This window comes from Anser brachyrhynchus (assembly GCF_964034855.1).
Source record: "Anser brachyrhynchus genome assembly, contig: SCAFFOLD_370, whole genome shotgun sequence".
Lineage (NCBI taxonomy): Eukaryota > Metazoa > Chordata > Aves > Anseriformes > Anatidae > Anser > Anser brachyrhynchus.
Genome location: NW_027663982.1, coordinates 20,863 through 36,502, shown reverse-complemented (window position 1 = coordinate 36,502; position 15,640 = coordinate 20,863). Strand labels below are relative to the sequence as shown.

Genomic DNA, 15,640 nt, shown 5'->3' with positions numbered 1-15,640 from the left:
CGCGTGCGTGTGTGTGGGGTGTGTTCGGGGCGGGGGGGGGGATGCACGCGGGTGTGCAAGGGGCTTGAGGGTGGGGGGGCTTGCAGCCGGGTGTGCAGGGGGCTCAGGTGTGGTATGGGGGGGGCAGGGGGGCAGGTGTGGGGGTGCTACTGGGTGTTACGGGGGGGGGGGGCTTGCACATGGGTGTGCAAGGTGTTTGAGGGTGGGGGGGGCTTACACATGGGCATGGGGGGGCTTGGGTGTGAAGAGAGGGTGGGGGGCTCGCACCTGCGTGTGCTCCTAGGGTGTTACGGGGGGGGGGGGGGGCTTGCACGTGGGTGTGGGGGGGGCTCAGGTGTGACAGGCAGGGTGGGCCTCCACAGGCGTGTGGGGGCGGCTTGCACACACGCGTAGGCCGTGTCAGCGTGTGTGTACACAACGTGTGTCAGCATCACCGCACAAACACACGGGGGGGGGTGGGGGGGTGGGGGGGGCCTTCACACGCGTGTGTGTGTCCAGGAGGCGCACATTTGGGGCGGGGGGGGGCACACGAAACCTCCCCAAGATGGCGCCTGCCCCTCCCAAGATGGCGCCTGCCCCTCCCAAGATGGCGTCCACCCTCCCAAGATGACTCCCGACCTCCCCAAGATGGCGCCAACCCCCCCACCACGCCCCCACCCCATGACTCCCGACCTCCCCAACATGGCGCTCACTCTCCTAAAATGGCTCTCGACCTTCCCAAGATGGCGCTCACCCCCCCCCCTCCGACCTCCCCAAGATGGCGTCCCCCTCCCGTTGACTCCCGACCTCTCCAAGATGGCGCCCACCATCCCGAGGTGACTCCTGACCTCCCCAACATGGCGCCCTCCACGTCCCCCGCCCTTCCCACCATGGCGGCCGGAAGCGTCCCCGCGGCGCTTCCGGCGCGGCGCGCGGCGTGGCCCTTTCCTTTCCAAGATGGCGGCGGCCGCGGAGGACGCCTCGTTCCTGGCCCTGAGCCCCGGGGCGCGGGACCCCGGCAGCGCCCGGCGGCGGCCCCGCGGCGCCCGGCACCGCAAGAAGGGCTGGAAGTGCTGGGCCGGCCCCGAGGCGCGGCTGGGCCGCGAGATCGGCGACTTCCTGGAGGATGTGGCCCTGCAGCAGCGGGTGGCGGGGTGAGGGGGGGGCTGAGGGGCTGGGCGGGGAGGACGGGGGGGTCCTGAGGGGTCGAGGGGGGGGCCTGGGGGGGTCCTGGAGGGGGCCTGAGGGGCCTGGGGAGCGGCTGGGGCGGTTGGGGGGGCGGGGGAGGGGTCCGGGGGGGGTCCTGAGGGGGCGGAGGGGGCCTGGGGGGGGCCTGGGGGGGGCCTGAGGGGCCTGGGGAGCGGCTGGGGGGAGTTGGGGGGGCCGGGGGAGGGCGGGGGGGGGGGTCCTGGGGGGGTCCTGAGGGGGCGGGGGGGGGGCTTGGGGAGCCGGGGATGGGGTCCTGGGGAGTCCGGGGGGGGCTCTGAAAGCCTGGGGGGTGGGCCCTGGGGGGTCCTGAAGGGTCGGGGGGGGGCCGGGAAGAGGGGCCTGGGGGGTCCTGAGGGGTCCTGAGGGGTCGGGAGGGGGTTCAGGGGTCCTGGGAGGTCTTGGGGGGGGGGGTCCTGGGGGTCCGGGGGGGGAATTTGGGGGTGCTCAGGGCCCTGAAGAGGGGGGGGCTTGGGGGTGTTAAAGGGGGGTGAGCGGCTTTGGGGGGCGTCAAGAGAGGAGAAATTAAGGGGGGGGGGGCAAAAAGCCGGGGGGGGGGCTTTGGGAGGGTGAAGAGGGGGCTTGGGGTAGGGGAGGGCTTTTAGGGGCGGTGCTGAGGGCGTTGGGGGAGGTTTGGGGACCCCAATGGCTTGGGGGGGGTCTAGGAGGGGGTTCAGGAGGGGCTGGGGGGGCTGGGGGGCGTCTGAGGGGGTTTATGGGGGGGTCCTGGGGGGTCCAGGCCCCCCCGTCGGTGACCGGGGCTGCGTCCCCAGGGGCCTCATCGCGGAGCAGCCGGACGAGGGGCTCTTCTTCGTGGACACGGGCAACGCGGAGAAGGGTGAGTGGGGATTTATTCGGGGGGGGGCACCCCGAGAAGCTCTCTCGGCACCTCGAGAAGCCCCCCCCGGCTCCCCAGGAAGCCCCCCCGGCACTTTGGGGTGACGTTTTGCCCCCCCCCCCTTTCAGATCGGAAGCTGAACAAGGGCCGGGAGAAGCCGCTGCACATCGACCTCGTCCTGCGCCCCGACTCCAAGGTGCCAGCACCCAAAAAGTGAGTGCGGGGGGGGTAGAAAAACTGGGGGGGGCACCTCGGGGAGCCCCCCCCGCTAATTTTTGTCCCCCCCCCGCAGCATTTTGGCCTACCAGGTCCCCAACGGGCGCAAGGAGAGGCGGCGGCGGCAGTTTTGGGAGCGGCTGGAGCAGCGCGGCGTGCTGCCCCGCGCCGAGCGCCTGCTGCGGGCACGGCTGCAGGCGGGGGCCCCCCCGAGGGAAAAACCCCTGGAAAAAGGGCGCCTGGACCCCTCCCGGGACTTCTACGACATCTGGGCGGATGACAGTGAGCGCTAAAACGGAGAAGGGGTGGTTTTTTTGGGGCCATTTTGGGCGGTTTAGGTACAAACAGCACCAGTTGTGGGGTTTGGCCGAAAATCGGGGTCGTCCCTGGTCTGTTTCCTTTCTCCAAAGCACAAAAAATTATTTATTGGAGGGATTTGCACCCCCCCGATTTATTAAAACATTTTATTGGGGTTCCCCCTAATCTCTCCCGTGGCTTTTGTCCCCCCCCCCCGCTGCTGTGGTGGGATCTGGGGGGGGCCAAATTGGGGGTGCGCTGTCCCCACAGACCCCCTGGAGCGGGCGCTGGTGGGGCAGGACAGCTGGTTCCTGCAGGAGACCAAGAAGCAGAGGGTGAAGGTGAGCCCCCAAAATTATGGGGGGGGGGTCCTGGGGGGGGCACACAGCCCAGCAGGACTCCTCACCCCCTCTGCTCCCCCCCCCCAGCGCCCCCCCAGGCTGCTGAAGAAACCGTCGCAGGTCCCCGCCGTGGAAGTCATCGCCCCGGGGGGCTCCTACAACCCCACCTTTGAGGACCACCAGGTTTGGGGAGGGGGCTGGGGGGGGCTCAAACGGAGCTGGGGGGGCTCAAACGGAGCTGGGGGGGGGTCCTAAATACCCCCCCCCCCTCTAAAAACCCCCAGGCGCTGCTGCTGCGAGCGCACGAGGTGGAGGTGAGGAAGAAGAGGGAGGAGGACAAGGTGGAGCGGCAGCTGAGCTTCCCCCCTGCCGCCGAGGCCCCCACTGCGGTGAGACCCCCCCCCCCAGGACCCCCCCCTCCCATTTCCTTACCCCAAGGAATTTGGGGGGGGGTCTGACAGCGCCTCGCCCCCAGGAGACGGTGTTCCGGGAGCAGTGCGAGGGGCTGCTGGAGGAGTCGGGGAGCGAGGAGGAGGAGGAGGAGGAAGAAGCGGGGGGGGCGGCAGACCCTGAAGACCCCCCCAAAGCGGCCGCGCCCCCCCGTCGGCTGGGGAAGAAAACGGAGCAGCAGAGGCGGAAGGAGAAGGAAGCGCGAGCGCTGGTACGGGGGGGGCACGGGGGGGGGTATGGGGTGTTGGGGGGGACACGGGGCACCGGGGGGGGGGACACAGGGACATTGGGGGGGGGACACAGGGACATTGGGGGGGACACGTGGGACACTAGGAGGGATGCTGGGGGGGGCACAGGGACACTGGGGAGGGTCACGGGACGCTGGGGGGGGGACACAGGGATGCTGGGGGGGGGCACAGGGCACTGGGGGGACACCTGGGACACTGGGGGGGGGCCTCGAAATACTGGGGGGGGGCATGGGGCACGGGAGGGGTATGGGATGCTGGGGGGGGACACGCGACATGGGGGGGATGCTGGGGGGGACATGGGGGGGACAGAATGCGTGGGGGGGTGACACAGAATATTGGGGGGCATATGGGATGTTGGGGGGGGCCACGGGACACGGGGGGGGCACAGGACACGGGGGGGGGCCACAGGACACTGGGGTGGGGACACTGGGGGAGCCATGGGGAGGGACGCAGAACGCTGGGGGGGCCACAGGACACCGGGGGGGGGGCCACGGGGACGCACCCAGCATCCCAGGGTGGGGGGGGGCTCGTAACGCCGCGTGCCCCCCCCCCAGGAGCTGCAGCGTCGCCGCGAGAAGGCAGCGCGGTGCCGGCGGCAGGAGCTGTTCCGCCTGCGGGCGCTGGGCCGGCAGCTGCGGCGCTGGGAGGCCGAGCTGCTGCGGCGCCGCCGCGCGCGGGAAGCCAAGCGCAAGGCCCTCGAAGGCCGGCCCCGACGCCTCGGGCGCCTCAAGTGAGTCCCCGGGGGGGTTATTTATTTTTTTTTGGGGGGGGGGGGGGGCACGTACCTGAAGCTCTGCCCCGCAGGTACGAGGACCCGAGCCTGGAGGTGCAGCTGAGCGACGAGCTGGCCGAGTCGCTGCGCACGCTGAAGGTGGGTTTGGGGGGGCTCTAAAAATTGGAGGGGGGGGGCTAAAAATTCGGGGGGGGTCCTGCTAAATCGGGGGGGTCGTCATTAAATTGGGGGGGGGGGGCAGCAGCGCCCCGTGATGAGCCCCATCCTTGCACTACGAGGATTCGCAGCCCCCGCGCTGGGAATGTGAAGGTCTCCAGGGGTCCCGGGGCCTCGCCGTGGGGGCGAGGGCTTGGGCGCTGAGGGTGCTGATTTCCCCCCCCCCGAAAAGGTTTTAGGAGCTGGGGGGGGCTCCCAGCAGCCCCCCCACCCCCTAAAATCCCACTTTTCCTCATTTTTCCGCTCCCTGTTCCAGCCCGAGGGCAGCTTGCTGCACGACCGCTTCAAGAGCCTGCAGAAGCGGAGCCTGATCGAGCCTCGGGAGAGGGCAAAGTGAGTTGGGGGGGGGTCTCACTGCCCCCACCATTTTGGGGTGGGTTTGGGGCCGATTTTGAGCCCCTTTTTCTCTTCTTCCCCAGGTTCAAGAGGAAATACCGCCTGAAATACGTGGAGAAGAGAGCTTTCCGGGAAGTGACGTGAGTGGGGGCGCCGGGGGGGGGACAGGGGACACTGGGGGGGGGGGGGGGGGCAGCCTCAAGGGCCCCCCCCCGACCCGCTGCTCTCCTCGTTGCAGGTTGTAGCTGCGCTTCCTCAGCCCAATAAAACCCTTTGCACCAGCAGCGCCTCCTGGTTTGCACTGGGGGGGGGATTGTGGGGCTGGGGGGGGGGCTTGTGGGGCTGGGGGGGGGGACCAGCCCCCGCAGCTGGGCTTGTGGCCCCCCCCCGAGAAGGGGGGGCCTGGCAGATGGTGCCTGGCTCAGCCCTTTTCCCTTCTTTAGGGCTATTAGCGAGCGGATTAACGAACGCAAATCCCAGCGCTGGGGGGGGGGCGCGCGTGCGCTGCTGCCTCTGGGGGGGGGGTGCAGGGGGCAGAAGTGGGGCTGGCGGCCGCGGGGGGGGCACCGTGCGTCGCCCCCGAGAGCACAGCGTGAGGTTGGGAGCCACCTCCCATTTATTTGTACCCCCCCCCATCCCCTCCCCAAATAAATAAAGCCCCAGTTTCGCCCCCCAAACCCCAGTTTTTCCTCCCCAGACCCCAAGTTCTGCCTCCCAGACTCCAAATTCCCCCCCAAAACCCCAAATTGCTCCCCAAAACCCTGAATTCCCCCCCCAGATCCCAAATTCCCCCAAAAAACATTTATATTTACCCCCCCCTAGAGCGCAGGTCGTGGGGTCCCCCCCACTCCCCGCTTGCACCACGCCGGCAGGAGGCTGCCGAAACCCCCAAATCCTTGGGGGGGGAAGGAGGAGGCTGCCGAAACCCCCAAATCCTTGGGGGGGGTCATGGAGGAGGTTGCCGAAACCCCCAAATCCTTGGGGGGGGTCACAGAGGAGGTTGCTGGAACCCCCAAATCCCGGGGGGGGTCATGGAGGAGGCTGCCGAAACCCCCAAATCCTGGGGGGGGGGGGAAGGAGCGGGAGCCCGCCCGCCCTTGCAGCACCCCCCAAAATCCTTTTTTTGGGCCCGGGGGGGGGGCCGGGGCTCACGCTCAGACGTAGGCCGACTCGCTGGACTGCGTCCGCCCTAGGGGGGCCGCGGGGGCCGGGGGGGCCGCGTCCTTTTTGCGGGGCTCCCCGAGGGACTTGCGCCGCGCCTGCGCCCCCCGCACGGCCGCCCGCACCTTGCGCCAGCCCAGGTGGTTGAGCTCGGCCAGGTTGAGCAGGACGCAGACGCCGCTGACGGCGAACATGAAGGCGAGGAAGACGGTCTTCTCGGTGGGCCGCGAGACGTAGCACTCCACCTCCTTGACGCAGGGGTAGCGGTCGCACTCGAAGATGGCCGGCACGCGGAAGCCGTAGAGGAAATACTGCCCGGCCAGGAAGCCGATCTCCAGCGCGTTGCGGAACACCACCTGGATGACGTAGAAGCGCGAGATGCCCTCCTGCCGCCGCGCCTTGGAGCCCCGCGACGGCGGCCGCGGGGCCGCCGCGCTCGGCGCCTCCTTGGCGTCCTCGGCGTCGTCCTTGGCGGCGCCGGGCGCCGGGGGCCCGCCGAGGGGCTTGGGGCGGCGCGCGTCGCGCTCCAGCAGCGGGTGGAGGAAGGAGTAGCGGCGCTCGCGCTGCTTGGCCGCCTGGTGCACGGAGTAGGTGATGAAGCAGAGGCTGGGCGTGCACACCAGGATGATCTGGAAGACCCAGTAGCGGATGTGGGAGATGGGGAAGGCCTTGTCGTAGCACGCCTGGTTGCAGCCGGGCTGCAGCGTGTTGCACGTGAACATGGTCTGCTCGTCCTCGTACACCGTCTCGCCCACGATGGCCACGATCAGGATGCGGAAGATCACCACCACCGTCAGCAGGATCCTGCCCGGGGGGGGGGGGGGGAAGAGGAGGGGGCACGGGGGGCGGCACGCGGGTGCCACGGGGGCGCGCGGGTGCCGCCGGGATACGTGTGTGTGCCACCGGGATGTGTGTGCGCCACCAGGAAGTGTGTGTGCCACCCGGACGTGTCTGTGCCACCAGGACATGTGTGTGCCACTGGGACACATGTGTGCGCCACCTGGACATGTATGTGCCACTGGGACACGTGTGTGCCACCTGGACATGTATGTGCCACCAGGACACGCGTGTGCCACTGGGATATGTGTGTGCCACCTGGACATGTCTGTGCCACCAGGACACGTGTGTGCCACCGGGATGTGTGCGTGCCACCTGGACACGTCTGTGCCACTGGGACACGTGTGTGTGCCACTGGGATACGTGTGTGCCACCTGGACATGTGCCACCAGGACACGTGTGTGCCACTGGGATACATGTGTGCCACCCGGACACATCTGTGCCACTGGGACACGTGTGTGTGCCACCCAGACATGTCTGTGCCACCAGGCTACACATGTGTGCCACCGGGATGTGTGTGTGCCACCAGGACACGTGTGTGCCACTGGGATACGTGTGTGCCACCTGGACACGTCTGTGCCACTGGGACACATGTGTGTGCCACCCAGACATGTATGTGCCACCAGACATGTGCCACTGGGACACGTGTGTGCCACCTGGACATGTATGTGCCACCAGGACACGTGTGTGCCACTGGGATACGTGTGCCACCCGGACACATCTGTGCCACTGGGACACATGTGTGTGCCACCCAGACATGTCTGTGCCACCAGGCTACACGTGTGTGCCACCGGGATGTGTGTGTGCCACAGGGGTATGCGTGTGCACCACCCAGACATGTCTGTGGCACTGGGACACGTGTGTGTGCCACCCAGATATGTATGTGCAACCAGGACACGTGTGTGCCACCGGGATGTGTGTGTGCCACCCGGACACGTCTGTGTGTGCACCACCCAGACATGTATGTGGCACTGGGACACGTGTGTGTGCCACCGGGACACGTGTGTGCCACTGGGATACGTGTGTGCCACCCGGACATGTCTGTGTCACAGCGGTAAGCGTGTGCCACTAGGATATGTGTGTGTGCCACCAAGATGTGTGTGTGCCACCCAGACATGTATGTGCCACCCGGACATGTGTGCGTGCCACCCAGACAGGTATGTGTCACCGGACACGTACGTGCCACTGGGACACGTGTGTGTGACCTGCATATGTGTGTGCCACCGGGACGCGGGTGTGCCACCCAGACATGTGTGTGCCACGTGTGTGAGAGCTGCATGCGTGTGTGCCGGCAGGACACGTGTGTGCCACCAGGACATGCGTGTGTGCCACCCAGACGTGTGTGTGCCACCCGGACACGTGTGTGCCACCAGGACATGCGTGTGTGCCACCCAGATGTGTGTGTGCCACCCGGACACGTGTGTGCCACCAGGACATGTCTGTGCCCCATGTGTGTGACCTGCATGCGTGTGTGCCACCAGGACACGTGTGTGTGCCACCGGGACGCGTGTGTGCCACCGGGACGCGTGTGTGCCACCAGGACACGTGTGTGTGCCACCGGGACGCGTGTGTTCCACCAGGACGCGTGTGCCACCCACACACGCAGGTGCCACCAGGACACGTGTGTGCGTGCCATGGGGACACGTGTGCCACCCCCCCACCCGTGCACCCTCCCCCCACCTCGTACCCACCCTCTGCCCCCCCGGCCAGCCCCCGGGGTCCCCCCCAGCCCTGCCACCCCCCCCCCCCCGGTGACCCCCCCCCCGCACCCCTGGGTGCTGCCCCTGTCCCCGCGTCACCCTGCGCGCCCTCGGTGCCGGCGGGGAGGTGACAGGAGGGTGACGGGGGGGGTGGGACACAATGGGGGGGCACAGTGGGGAGGGTGACAATAAGGAGGGGGGGTGCCCTGTGGGGGTCCCTGCCCCCCCCCAGCCCAAAGCCCTGCTGTGTCACCCCCCTGGGGACCCGGTGTCACCGCCCCATGGGGGGCAAAGCGGGGCTGGGGGGGGATATTTTGGGGGGGGGGGATGTTTGGGATGCTCCCACCCCACCCCTGGGACAGGGGGTCCCATCCAGCCCCCTCCCCGTGCTGGGGGGGGGGGGGAACAGGGGGGCCGGAGGAGCAGGGGGTCTGGTCTAAAAGGGGGGGGGGGCAATTCTGGGGGGGGTCCCTGTCCAAAGAGGGTGGGGGTCCTGGTCCTTTGGTCCTTGGGGGGGGGGCCAGTCCCTGGGGGGGGTCCCGGTCCTTGCGGGGGGGGGGGTCCAGGTCCTTGGGGTGGTCCCAGTCTCAGGGTGGGGGTCCTGATCCTGGGGGGGGGGTCCCGGTCCTTTTAGGGGGGGGGTCCCGGCCCTTGGGGGGGGGTCGCAGTTCCAGGGTGGGGGGCCCGATCCTGGGGGGAGGGGGGGGTCCCTACCCAAAGAGGGTGGGGGTCCCGCTCTGGGGGGGAAGGTCCCGCTCCGGGGGGGGAAGGTCCCGATCCCGGGGGGGGTCCCGGCCCCGGGGGGGGGGGTCCCGGCCCCGGGGGGGGGGGTCCCGGCCCCGGGGGGGGGGTGTCCCGGGGGGGCTCTCACCTGCCGATCATGGTGGAGTGCTGCTGCACCGCCGCCTCCAGCAGCCGCTCCAGGATGGTCCATTCGCCCATCGCGCCGGCAGCGGGGGGCGCCGGGCCGGGCCCCCCCCCCCTCCCGCCCCCCCCCCCCCCGGCCCCACCGGGCCCCCCCCGCGCTCAGCGCCGCGGCCCCATCGCCGCCGCCGCCGCCCGGGAGCGCCGAGCGCGGCCCCGAGCCGGGCGCGGCCCCGCGGAGCCACGGGAGCGCGCGGCGCGCCGCCGGTACCGGGGGGGGGAGGGGGGAGGCGCGTTGGTGCTGCGAGCTGGGAGCGCTGGGAGCGCCGGGGGGGTGCGCTGGGTGTACTGGGAGCGCTGGGGGGTGCGCTGGTGCTGCGAGGTGGGTGCACTGGGAGCACTGGTGATGCGAACTGGGAGCGCTAGTGTAATGTACTGGGTGCACTGGGAGCACCGGGTGCACTGGTGTAATGTACTGGGTGCACTGGGAGCACTGGGTGTACTGGGAGCGCTGGGGGGGTGCGCTGGTGCTGCGAGCTGGGTGCACTGGGAGCACTGGTGATGCGAACTGGGAGCGCTGGTGTAATGTACTGGGTGCACTGGGAGCACCGGGTGCACTGGTGTAATGTACTGGGTGCACTGGGAGCACTGGGTGTACTGGGAGCGCTGGGGGGGTGCGCTGGTGCTGCGAGCTGGGTGCACTGGGAGCACTGGTGCTGCGAGCTGGGAGCACTGGGGGGTGAACTGGGAGCGCTGGTGTAATGTACTGGGTGCACTGCGAGCACTGGGTGCACTGGTGTAATGCACTGGGTGTACTGGGAGCGCTGGGGGGGTGCACTGGTGCTGCGAGCTGGGAGCGCTGGGAGCACTGGGGGGGTGCGCTGGGTGTACTGGGAGCGCTGGGGGGTGCGCTGGTGCTGCGAGCTGGGAGCACTGGGAGCACTGGTGATGCGAGCTGGGAGCACTGGGGGGTGCACTGGGTGTACTGGGAGCGCTGGGGGGGTGCACTGGGAGCACTGGGTGTACTGGGAGCACTGGGGGGGTGCACTGGTGCTGCGAGCTGGGAGCACTGGGAGCACTGGTGATGCGAGCTGGGAGCACTGGGGGGTGAACTGGGAGCGCTGGTGTAATGTACTGGGTGCACTGGGAGCACTGGGTGCACTGGTGTAATGCACTGGGTGTACTGGGAGCGCTGGGGGGGTGCACTGGTGCTGCAAGCTGGGTGCGCTGGGGGATGCACTGGGTGCACTGGGAGATGCACTGGGTGCACTGGTGCTGCAAACTGGGTGCGCTAGTGCTGTGAACTGGGTGCACTGGTGCACTGGTGGAATGTACTGGGTGCACTGGTGGAATGTACTGGGAGCACTGGGTGCACTGGTGCTGCGAACTGGGTGCGCTGGGGGGTGCACTGGGTGCACTGGGAGATGCACTGGGTGCACTGGTGCTGCAAACTGGGTGCGCTAGTGCTGTGAACTGGGTGCACTGGTGCACTGGTGGAATGTACTGGGTGCACTGGTGGAATGTACTGGGTGCACTGGGAGCACTGGGTGCACTGGTGCTGTGAACTGGGTGCGCTGGGGGATGCACTGGGAGCACTGGTGCTGCAAACTGGGTGCGCTAGTGCTGTGAACTGGGTGCACTGGTGCACTGGTGGAATGTACTGGGTGCACTGGTGGAATGTACTGGGTGCACTGGGAGCACTGGGTGCACTGGTGCTGTGAACTGGGTGCGCTGGGGGATGCACTGGGAGCACTGGTGCTGCAAACTGGGTGCGCTAGTGCTGTGAACTGGGTGCACTGGGGGAACGCCCTGGGTGCACTGGGGCAATGTACTGGGTGCACTGGTGGAAAGGCGCAATGCGCTGGGTGTACTGGTGCTGCAAACTGGGTGCACTGGTGGAAAGGCGCAATGCGCTGGGTGTACTGGTGCTGCAAACTGGGTGCACTGGGGGAAAGGCGCAATGCGCTGGGTGTACTGGTGCTCTGAACTGTGTGAACTGGTGCACTGCGGGGGCTGCACTGGGTGCACTGGTGCCGCAAACTGGGTGAACTGGGGGGGCTGCACTGGGAGGACTGGCGTGAAACAGCCGTGCAGGAGCCCCCAGCCCCCTCCCCCCTCCCCAAGTGCAGCTCATTGGGCTGCAAACGGAGCTCATTGATATGCAAATTGAGCTCATTAATATGCAAACGATCTCATTAATATGCAAATGCCCCCCCCCGGCCTACAAAGCCCCCCTGCCGCCCCCCCCGCCCCCCTCAGGGTGCGTTCGGAGGGGGGGGGGGGGGGGCTGCGCACACACCCCCCAACCCCCCCCGTTAACCATTTTGCCCGTTTTCGCCGTTTTTCACCCCAGCTGCGGGGAGCTCCGGGGCGGGGGGCGGTGCTGGGCCCCGGCGCGCAGCCGCCGCCATCGCCGTCACCAGTGCCACCAGTGCCACGGCTCTCAGCGCTACGACTGGTGTCCCTGGTGCCACTGGTGTCCCTGGTGCCACTGGTGTCACTGGTGCCACTGGTGTCACTGCAGCCACTGCTGTCACTGGTGTCACTGCTGCCACTGCTGCCACTGCTGCCACTGCTGCCACCGCCGCCATGCCGCTGCGCGTCTCCGTGCTCTACTGGTAAGGCCCCTTCAAGGGGGGGGGGGATTGGGGCGCTGAGCCCCCACCCCCGCCCCCCGGCTCACCCCAATGCCCCCCGCTCTCCCTTGCAGCGGGGCCTGAGGCTACAGACCCAAGGTGAGCCGATTTCCCCGTTTTTTCCCCCAAAATGCCCGTGGCCGCCTGCGGCCTGCGGGCGCCGGGCGGTGACGGCCGCGCTTGGCTTCGCAGTATGAGCGGCTCAGGAAGGAGCTGGAGGCACGCTTCCCCGGCGCGCTGGACATGGTGAGTTTTTATTTTGGGGGGGGGGTCCACACCCCCTGATGACCCCCCCCGGACCCCCGGTGACTCCCCCGGACCCCCCGGTGCGTGCCCCCAGAGCGGCCAGGGAACGCCGGAGGTGACGGGATGGTTCGAGGTGACGGTGGCCGGCCGCCTGGTGCACTCCAAGAAGGTGCGGGGGCAACGACGGCGGGGGGGGGACACGCGGGGGGGCGCCCCGAGACCCTCCCCAGGCTCCACGGGGGGGTTCTGGGGGGGGGTTCTTCGCTTCCTGCTTGTCCCGAGGGGATTTCTGTAATTTTTTTGGGGGGGGAAGGAGGGGGCTCCAACATGCTGCTCGCCTTCCCAGCACCCTTAAATTCACTATTTTCTGCCTAAAAATCCCCAAAACGTCCCACTTTCCTTCCCAGCACCCTTAAAAAAAAGAAAAGGTGCTGTTTTCTATCGGAGTGTCCCCAAAACACGCTGTTTTCTATCGGAGTGTCCCCAAAACACGCTGTTTTCTATCGGAGTGTCCCCAAAACACGCTGTTTTCTATCGGAGTGTCCCCAAAATATGCTGTTTTCTCTCCGTGTGCCCCTCAAACTTGCTATTTTTTAGCTGCACACCCTCAAAGCGTGCTGCTTTTCATCCAGACACCACTAAATGCACCATTTTCCCTCGGGGCACCCCCAAAACACGCCGTTTTCCCTCTGTGCACCCCCAAACCCCACCATTTTCCCTCGGGGCACCTCCAAACCCCAACGTTTTCCCTCGGGGCACCTCCAAAACCCAACGTTTTCCCTCGGGGCACCTCCAAACCCCACCATTTTCCCTCGGGGCACCTCCAAACCCCGCCGTTCCCCCTCGGGGCACCCCCAAACCCCGCCGTTCCCCCTCGGGGCACCCCCAAACCCCGCCGTTCCCCCTCGGGGCACCCCCAAACCCCACCGTTTTCCCTCGGGGCACCCCCAAACCCCACCGTTTTCCCTCGGGGCACCCCCAAACCCCAACGTTTTCCCTCGGGGCACCCCCAAACCCCAACGTTTTCCCTCGGGGCACCCCCAAACCCCACCGTTTTCCCTCGGGGCACCCCCAAACCCCAACGTTTTCCCTCGGGGCACCCCCAAAACCCAACGTTTTCCCTCGGGGCACCCCCAAACCCCACCGTTTTCCCTCGGGGCACCCCCAAACCCCACCGTTTTCCCTCGGGGCACCCCCAAACCCCAGCGTTTTCCCTCGGGGCACCCCCAAACCCCAGCGTTTTCCCTCGGGGCACCCCCAAACCCCAGCGTTTTCCCTCGGGGCACCCCCAAACCCCACCGTTTTCCCTCGGGGCACCCCCAAACCCCACCGTTTTCCCTCGGGGCACCCCCAAACCCCACCGTTTTCCCTCGGGGCACCTCCAAACCCCACCGTTTTCCCTCGGGGCACCCCCAAACCCCACCATTTTCCCTCGGGGCACCCCCAAACCCCACCATTTTCCCTCGGGGCACCTCCAAAACCCCAACGTTTTCCCTCGGGGCACCTCCAAAACCCACCATTTTCCCTCGGGGCACCCCCAAACCCCAACGTTTTCCCTCGGGGCACCCCCAAACCCCAACGTTTTCCCTCGGGGCACCTCCAAAACCCAACGTTTTCCCTCGGGGCACCTCCAAAACCCCAACGTTTTCCCTCGGGGCACCTCCAAAACCCAACGTTTTCCCTCGGGGCACCCCCAAAACCCAACGTTTTCCCTCGGGGCACCCCCAAAACCCACCGTTTTCCCTCGGGGCACCCCCAAAACCCACCGTTTTCCCTCGGGGCACCCCCAAAACCCACCATTTTCCCTCGGGGCACCACCAAAACCCAACGTTTTCCCTCGGGGCACCCCCAAAACCCAACGTTTTCCCTCCGGGCACCCCCAAAACCCAACGTTTTCCCTCGGGGCACCCCCAAAACCCAACGTTTTCCCTCCGGGCACCCCCAAACCCCACCATTTTCCCTCGGGGCACCCCCAAACCCCACCATTTTCCCTCGGGGCACCCCCAAAACCTGTCATTTTCCCTCCGGGCACCCCCAAACCCCAACGTTTTCCCTCGGGGCACCTCCAAAACCCAACGTTTTCCCTCGGGGCACCCCCAAACCCCACCATTTTCCCTCGGGGCACCCCCAAAACCTGTCGTTTTCCCTCCGGGCACCCCCAAACCCCACCATTTTCCCTCGGGGCACCTCCAAAACCCACCATTTTCCCTCGGGGCACCTCCAAAACCCAACGTTTTCCCTCCGGGCACCCCCAAAACCCAACGTTTTCCCTCGGGGCACCCTCCCCCGTCTCTTTCCTCCGCCAGAACGGCGACGGCTTTGTCGATAGCGATGCCAAGCTGCAGAAGATCGTAGCCGCCATCAAGGCCTCCTTGCCGTAGGCATCAACGGACGCCCCGCTGCTGCCTTTACCGGCCTAGCGAAGGTAATTTCGGCACGGGGCCGGCGTGGCGGGCTTGGCATCGAAGCCACGCTGACCCTGTTGCCCCCCCCCAAAGCACCACGAGCGCCTGCCTCGCTCGGGTCGGCCGAGCGCTCCGTGACGGGAGCCGCCGAAACGTCCGCGGACACCGGGTGGTTTCCAGACCCCGCGCGCAGGATGCCGGCCGGAGGGAGGCGGGCGGTCGTCGAGCTTCGCACCCCAGCCTGTTTTTTTTTTTTATTATTATTATTTTTTTGGTTTGGTGTTTTCCTCCATGCTGGTTTTGTTCGCCGTCGAGGCGGTCGCTCTCACTTCAGCGTGCTGGGGTGAGCGATTCCGCCTTTGCACGCGCCGCTAACTCGCACAGAAAGCTTCTGCCGAGCCTGCTGGGTTGAAACGTAAGGAAATAAGGCTCCACATTCAGGAATTATTCAGCGGGCAGCGCTTCTGGCTTGGGTTTAATGAGGTATGAGGCACGCGATTCTCAGGGCTTGCCCAAAATAACACTAATTTCACTTTTTTTTCCCCTCTGCCCAGCAGCAGCTCGGCGGAGAGCTTCTGCCCTGCCGTCCCGGTTGCCTTCTGTAAGTGCGTCACTGTTTGGGGCCGTTTCTCAATAAAAGCCGTGGAAACTTTGCGCTGGGTCTTGCGGTCGCTGGGGTTTTTGCTCTTGGCTTGGCGTCTCTCCAGGCAGGAGAACCGCCGCGAGCAGGGCGGCGGAGCCCGGAACCGGGGGGGATTTGTCACCGCTTTGGACACGGGGATCTGCTTCGCCATCCTCTCCGCTCAGCGGCGTTCTGCAGCCAGCGTCGCCGGCAGCAGGGCTCATTCCCAGCCTCGTTAGCGAACCTTTCCCCTCCTTTTCTGTTTGCACCTTAAAAAAAAAAAACAAGAAAATTGGGAAACCTCTGCGT

The 15,640-nt window shown here is 67.0% G+C and overlaps 3 protein-coding genes across 20 annotated transcripts; 2 read left to right on the top strand and 1 right to left on the bottom strand.

The window, feature by feature from the left end:
- Positions 1–916: 916 nt before the first annotated feature.
- On the top strand, positions 917–5,141 carry NOP53 (NOP53 ribosome biogenesis factor). Its single transcript, XM_080608673.1, has 13 exons — positions 917–1,133; positions 1,959–2,023; positions 2,152–2,236; positions 2,316–2,521; positions 2,807–2,877; positions 2,965–3,060; positions 3,162–3,266; positions 3,353–3,538; positions 4,130–4,305; positions 4,380–4,446; positions 4,781–4,857; positions 4,944–5,000; positions 5,099–5,141. The coding sequence occupies exons 1-13, from the start codon at positions 937–939 to the stop codon at positions 5,103–5,105; spliced, it is 1,395 nt and encodes a 464-aa protein (XP_080464799.1). The 5' UTR covers positions 917–936; the 3' UTR covers positions 5,106–5,141.
- A 113-nt stretch (positions 5,142–5,254) lies between these two features.
- On the bottom strand, positions 5,255–9,626 carry LOC308186541 (gap junction delta-2 protein-like; the record flags this gene model as incomplete). 18 transcript variants are annotated; one of them, XM_080608670.1, is made up of 4 exons in its annotated part: positions 5,255–7,021; positions 7,060–7,327; positions 7,517–7,540; positions 7,994–8,494. In XM_080608670.1, the coding sequence occupies 4 exons, from the start codon at positions 8,492–8,494 to the stop codon at positions 6,015–6,017; spliced, it is 1,800 nt and encodes a 599-aa protein (XP_080464796.1). In that variant the 3' UTR covers positions 5,255–6,014. The 18 variants fall into 18 exon arrangements, with proteins under 18 accessions (XP_080464796.1, XP_080464792.1, XP_080464791.1 ...); XM_080608666.1 differs by having other exon boundaries at positions 7,060–7,232; positions 7,404–8,494; XM_080608665.1 differs by having other exon boundaries at positions 7,060–7,348; positions 7,448–8,494.
- Positions 9,627–11,721: 2,095 nt separating this feature from the next.
- On the top strand, positions 11,722–15,361 carry SELENOW (selenoprotein W). Its single transcript, XM_080608654.1, has 6 exons — positions 11,722–12,040; positions 12,133–12,157; positions 12,251–12,304; positions 12,399–12,473; positions 14,611–14,729; positions 14,803–15,361. The coding sequence occupies exons 1-5, from the start codon at positions 12,012–12,014 to the stop codon at positions 14,683–14,685; spliced, it is 258 nt and encodes an 85-aa protein (XP_080464780.1). The 5' UTR covers positions 11,722–12,011; the 3' UTR covers positions 14,686–14,729; positions 14,803–15,361.
- Positions 15,362–15,640: the final 279 nt, after the last annotated feature.

What these genes read in the sequence shown, in the direction of transcription:
- NOP53 (XM_080608673.1), top strand. Translation starts at nt 937, where the DNA reads ATGGCGGCGGCCGCGGAGGACGCCTCGTTCCTGGCCCTGAGCCCCGGG. An exon ending in CCAAGAAGCAGAGGGTGAAG is followed by an intron (nt 2,878 to 2,964) that starts GTGAGCCCCCAA and finishes CCCCCCCCCCAG; the next exon opens with CGCCCCCCCAGGCTGCTGAA. An exon ending in CCGCCGAGGCCCCCACTGCG is followed by an intron (nt 3,267 to 3,352) that starts GTGAGACCCCCC and finishes CCTCGCCCCCAG; the next exon opens with GAGACGGTGTTCCGGGAGCA.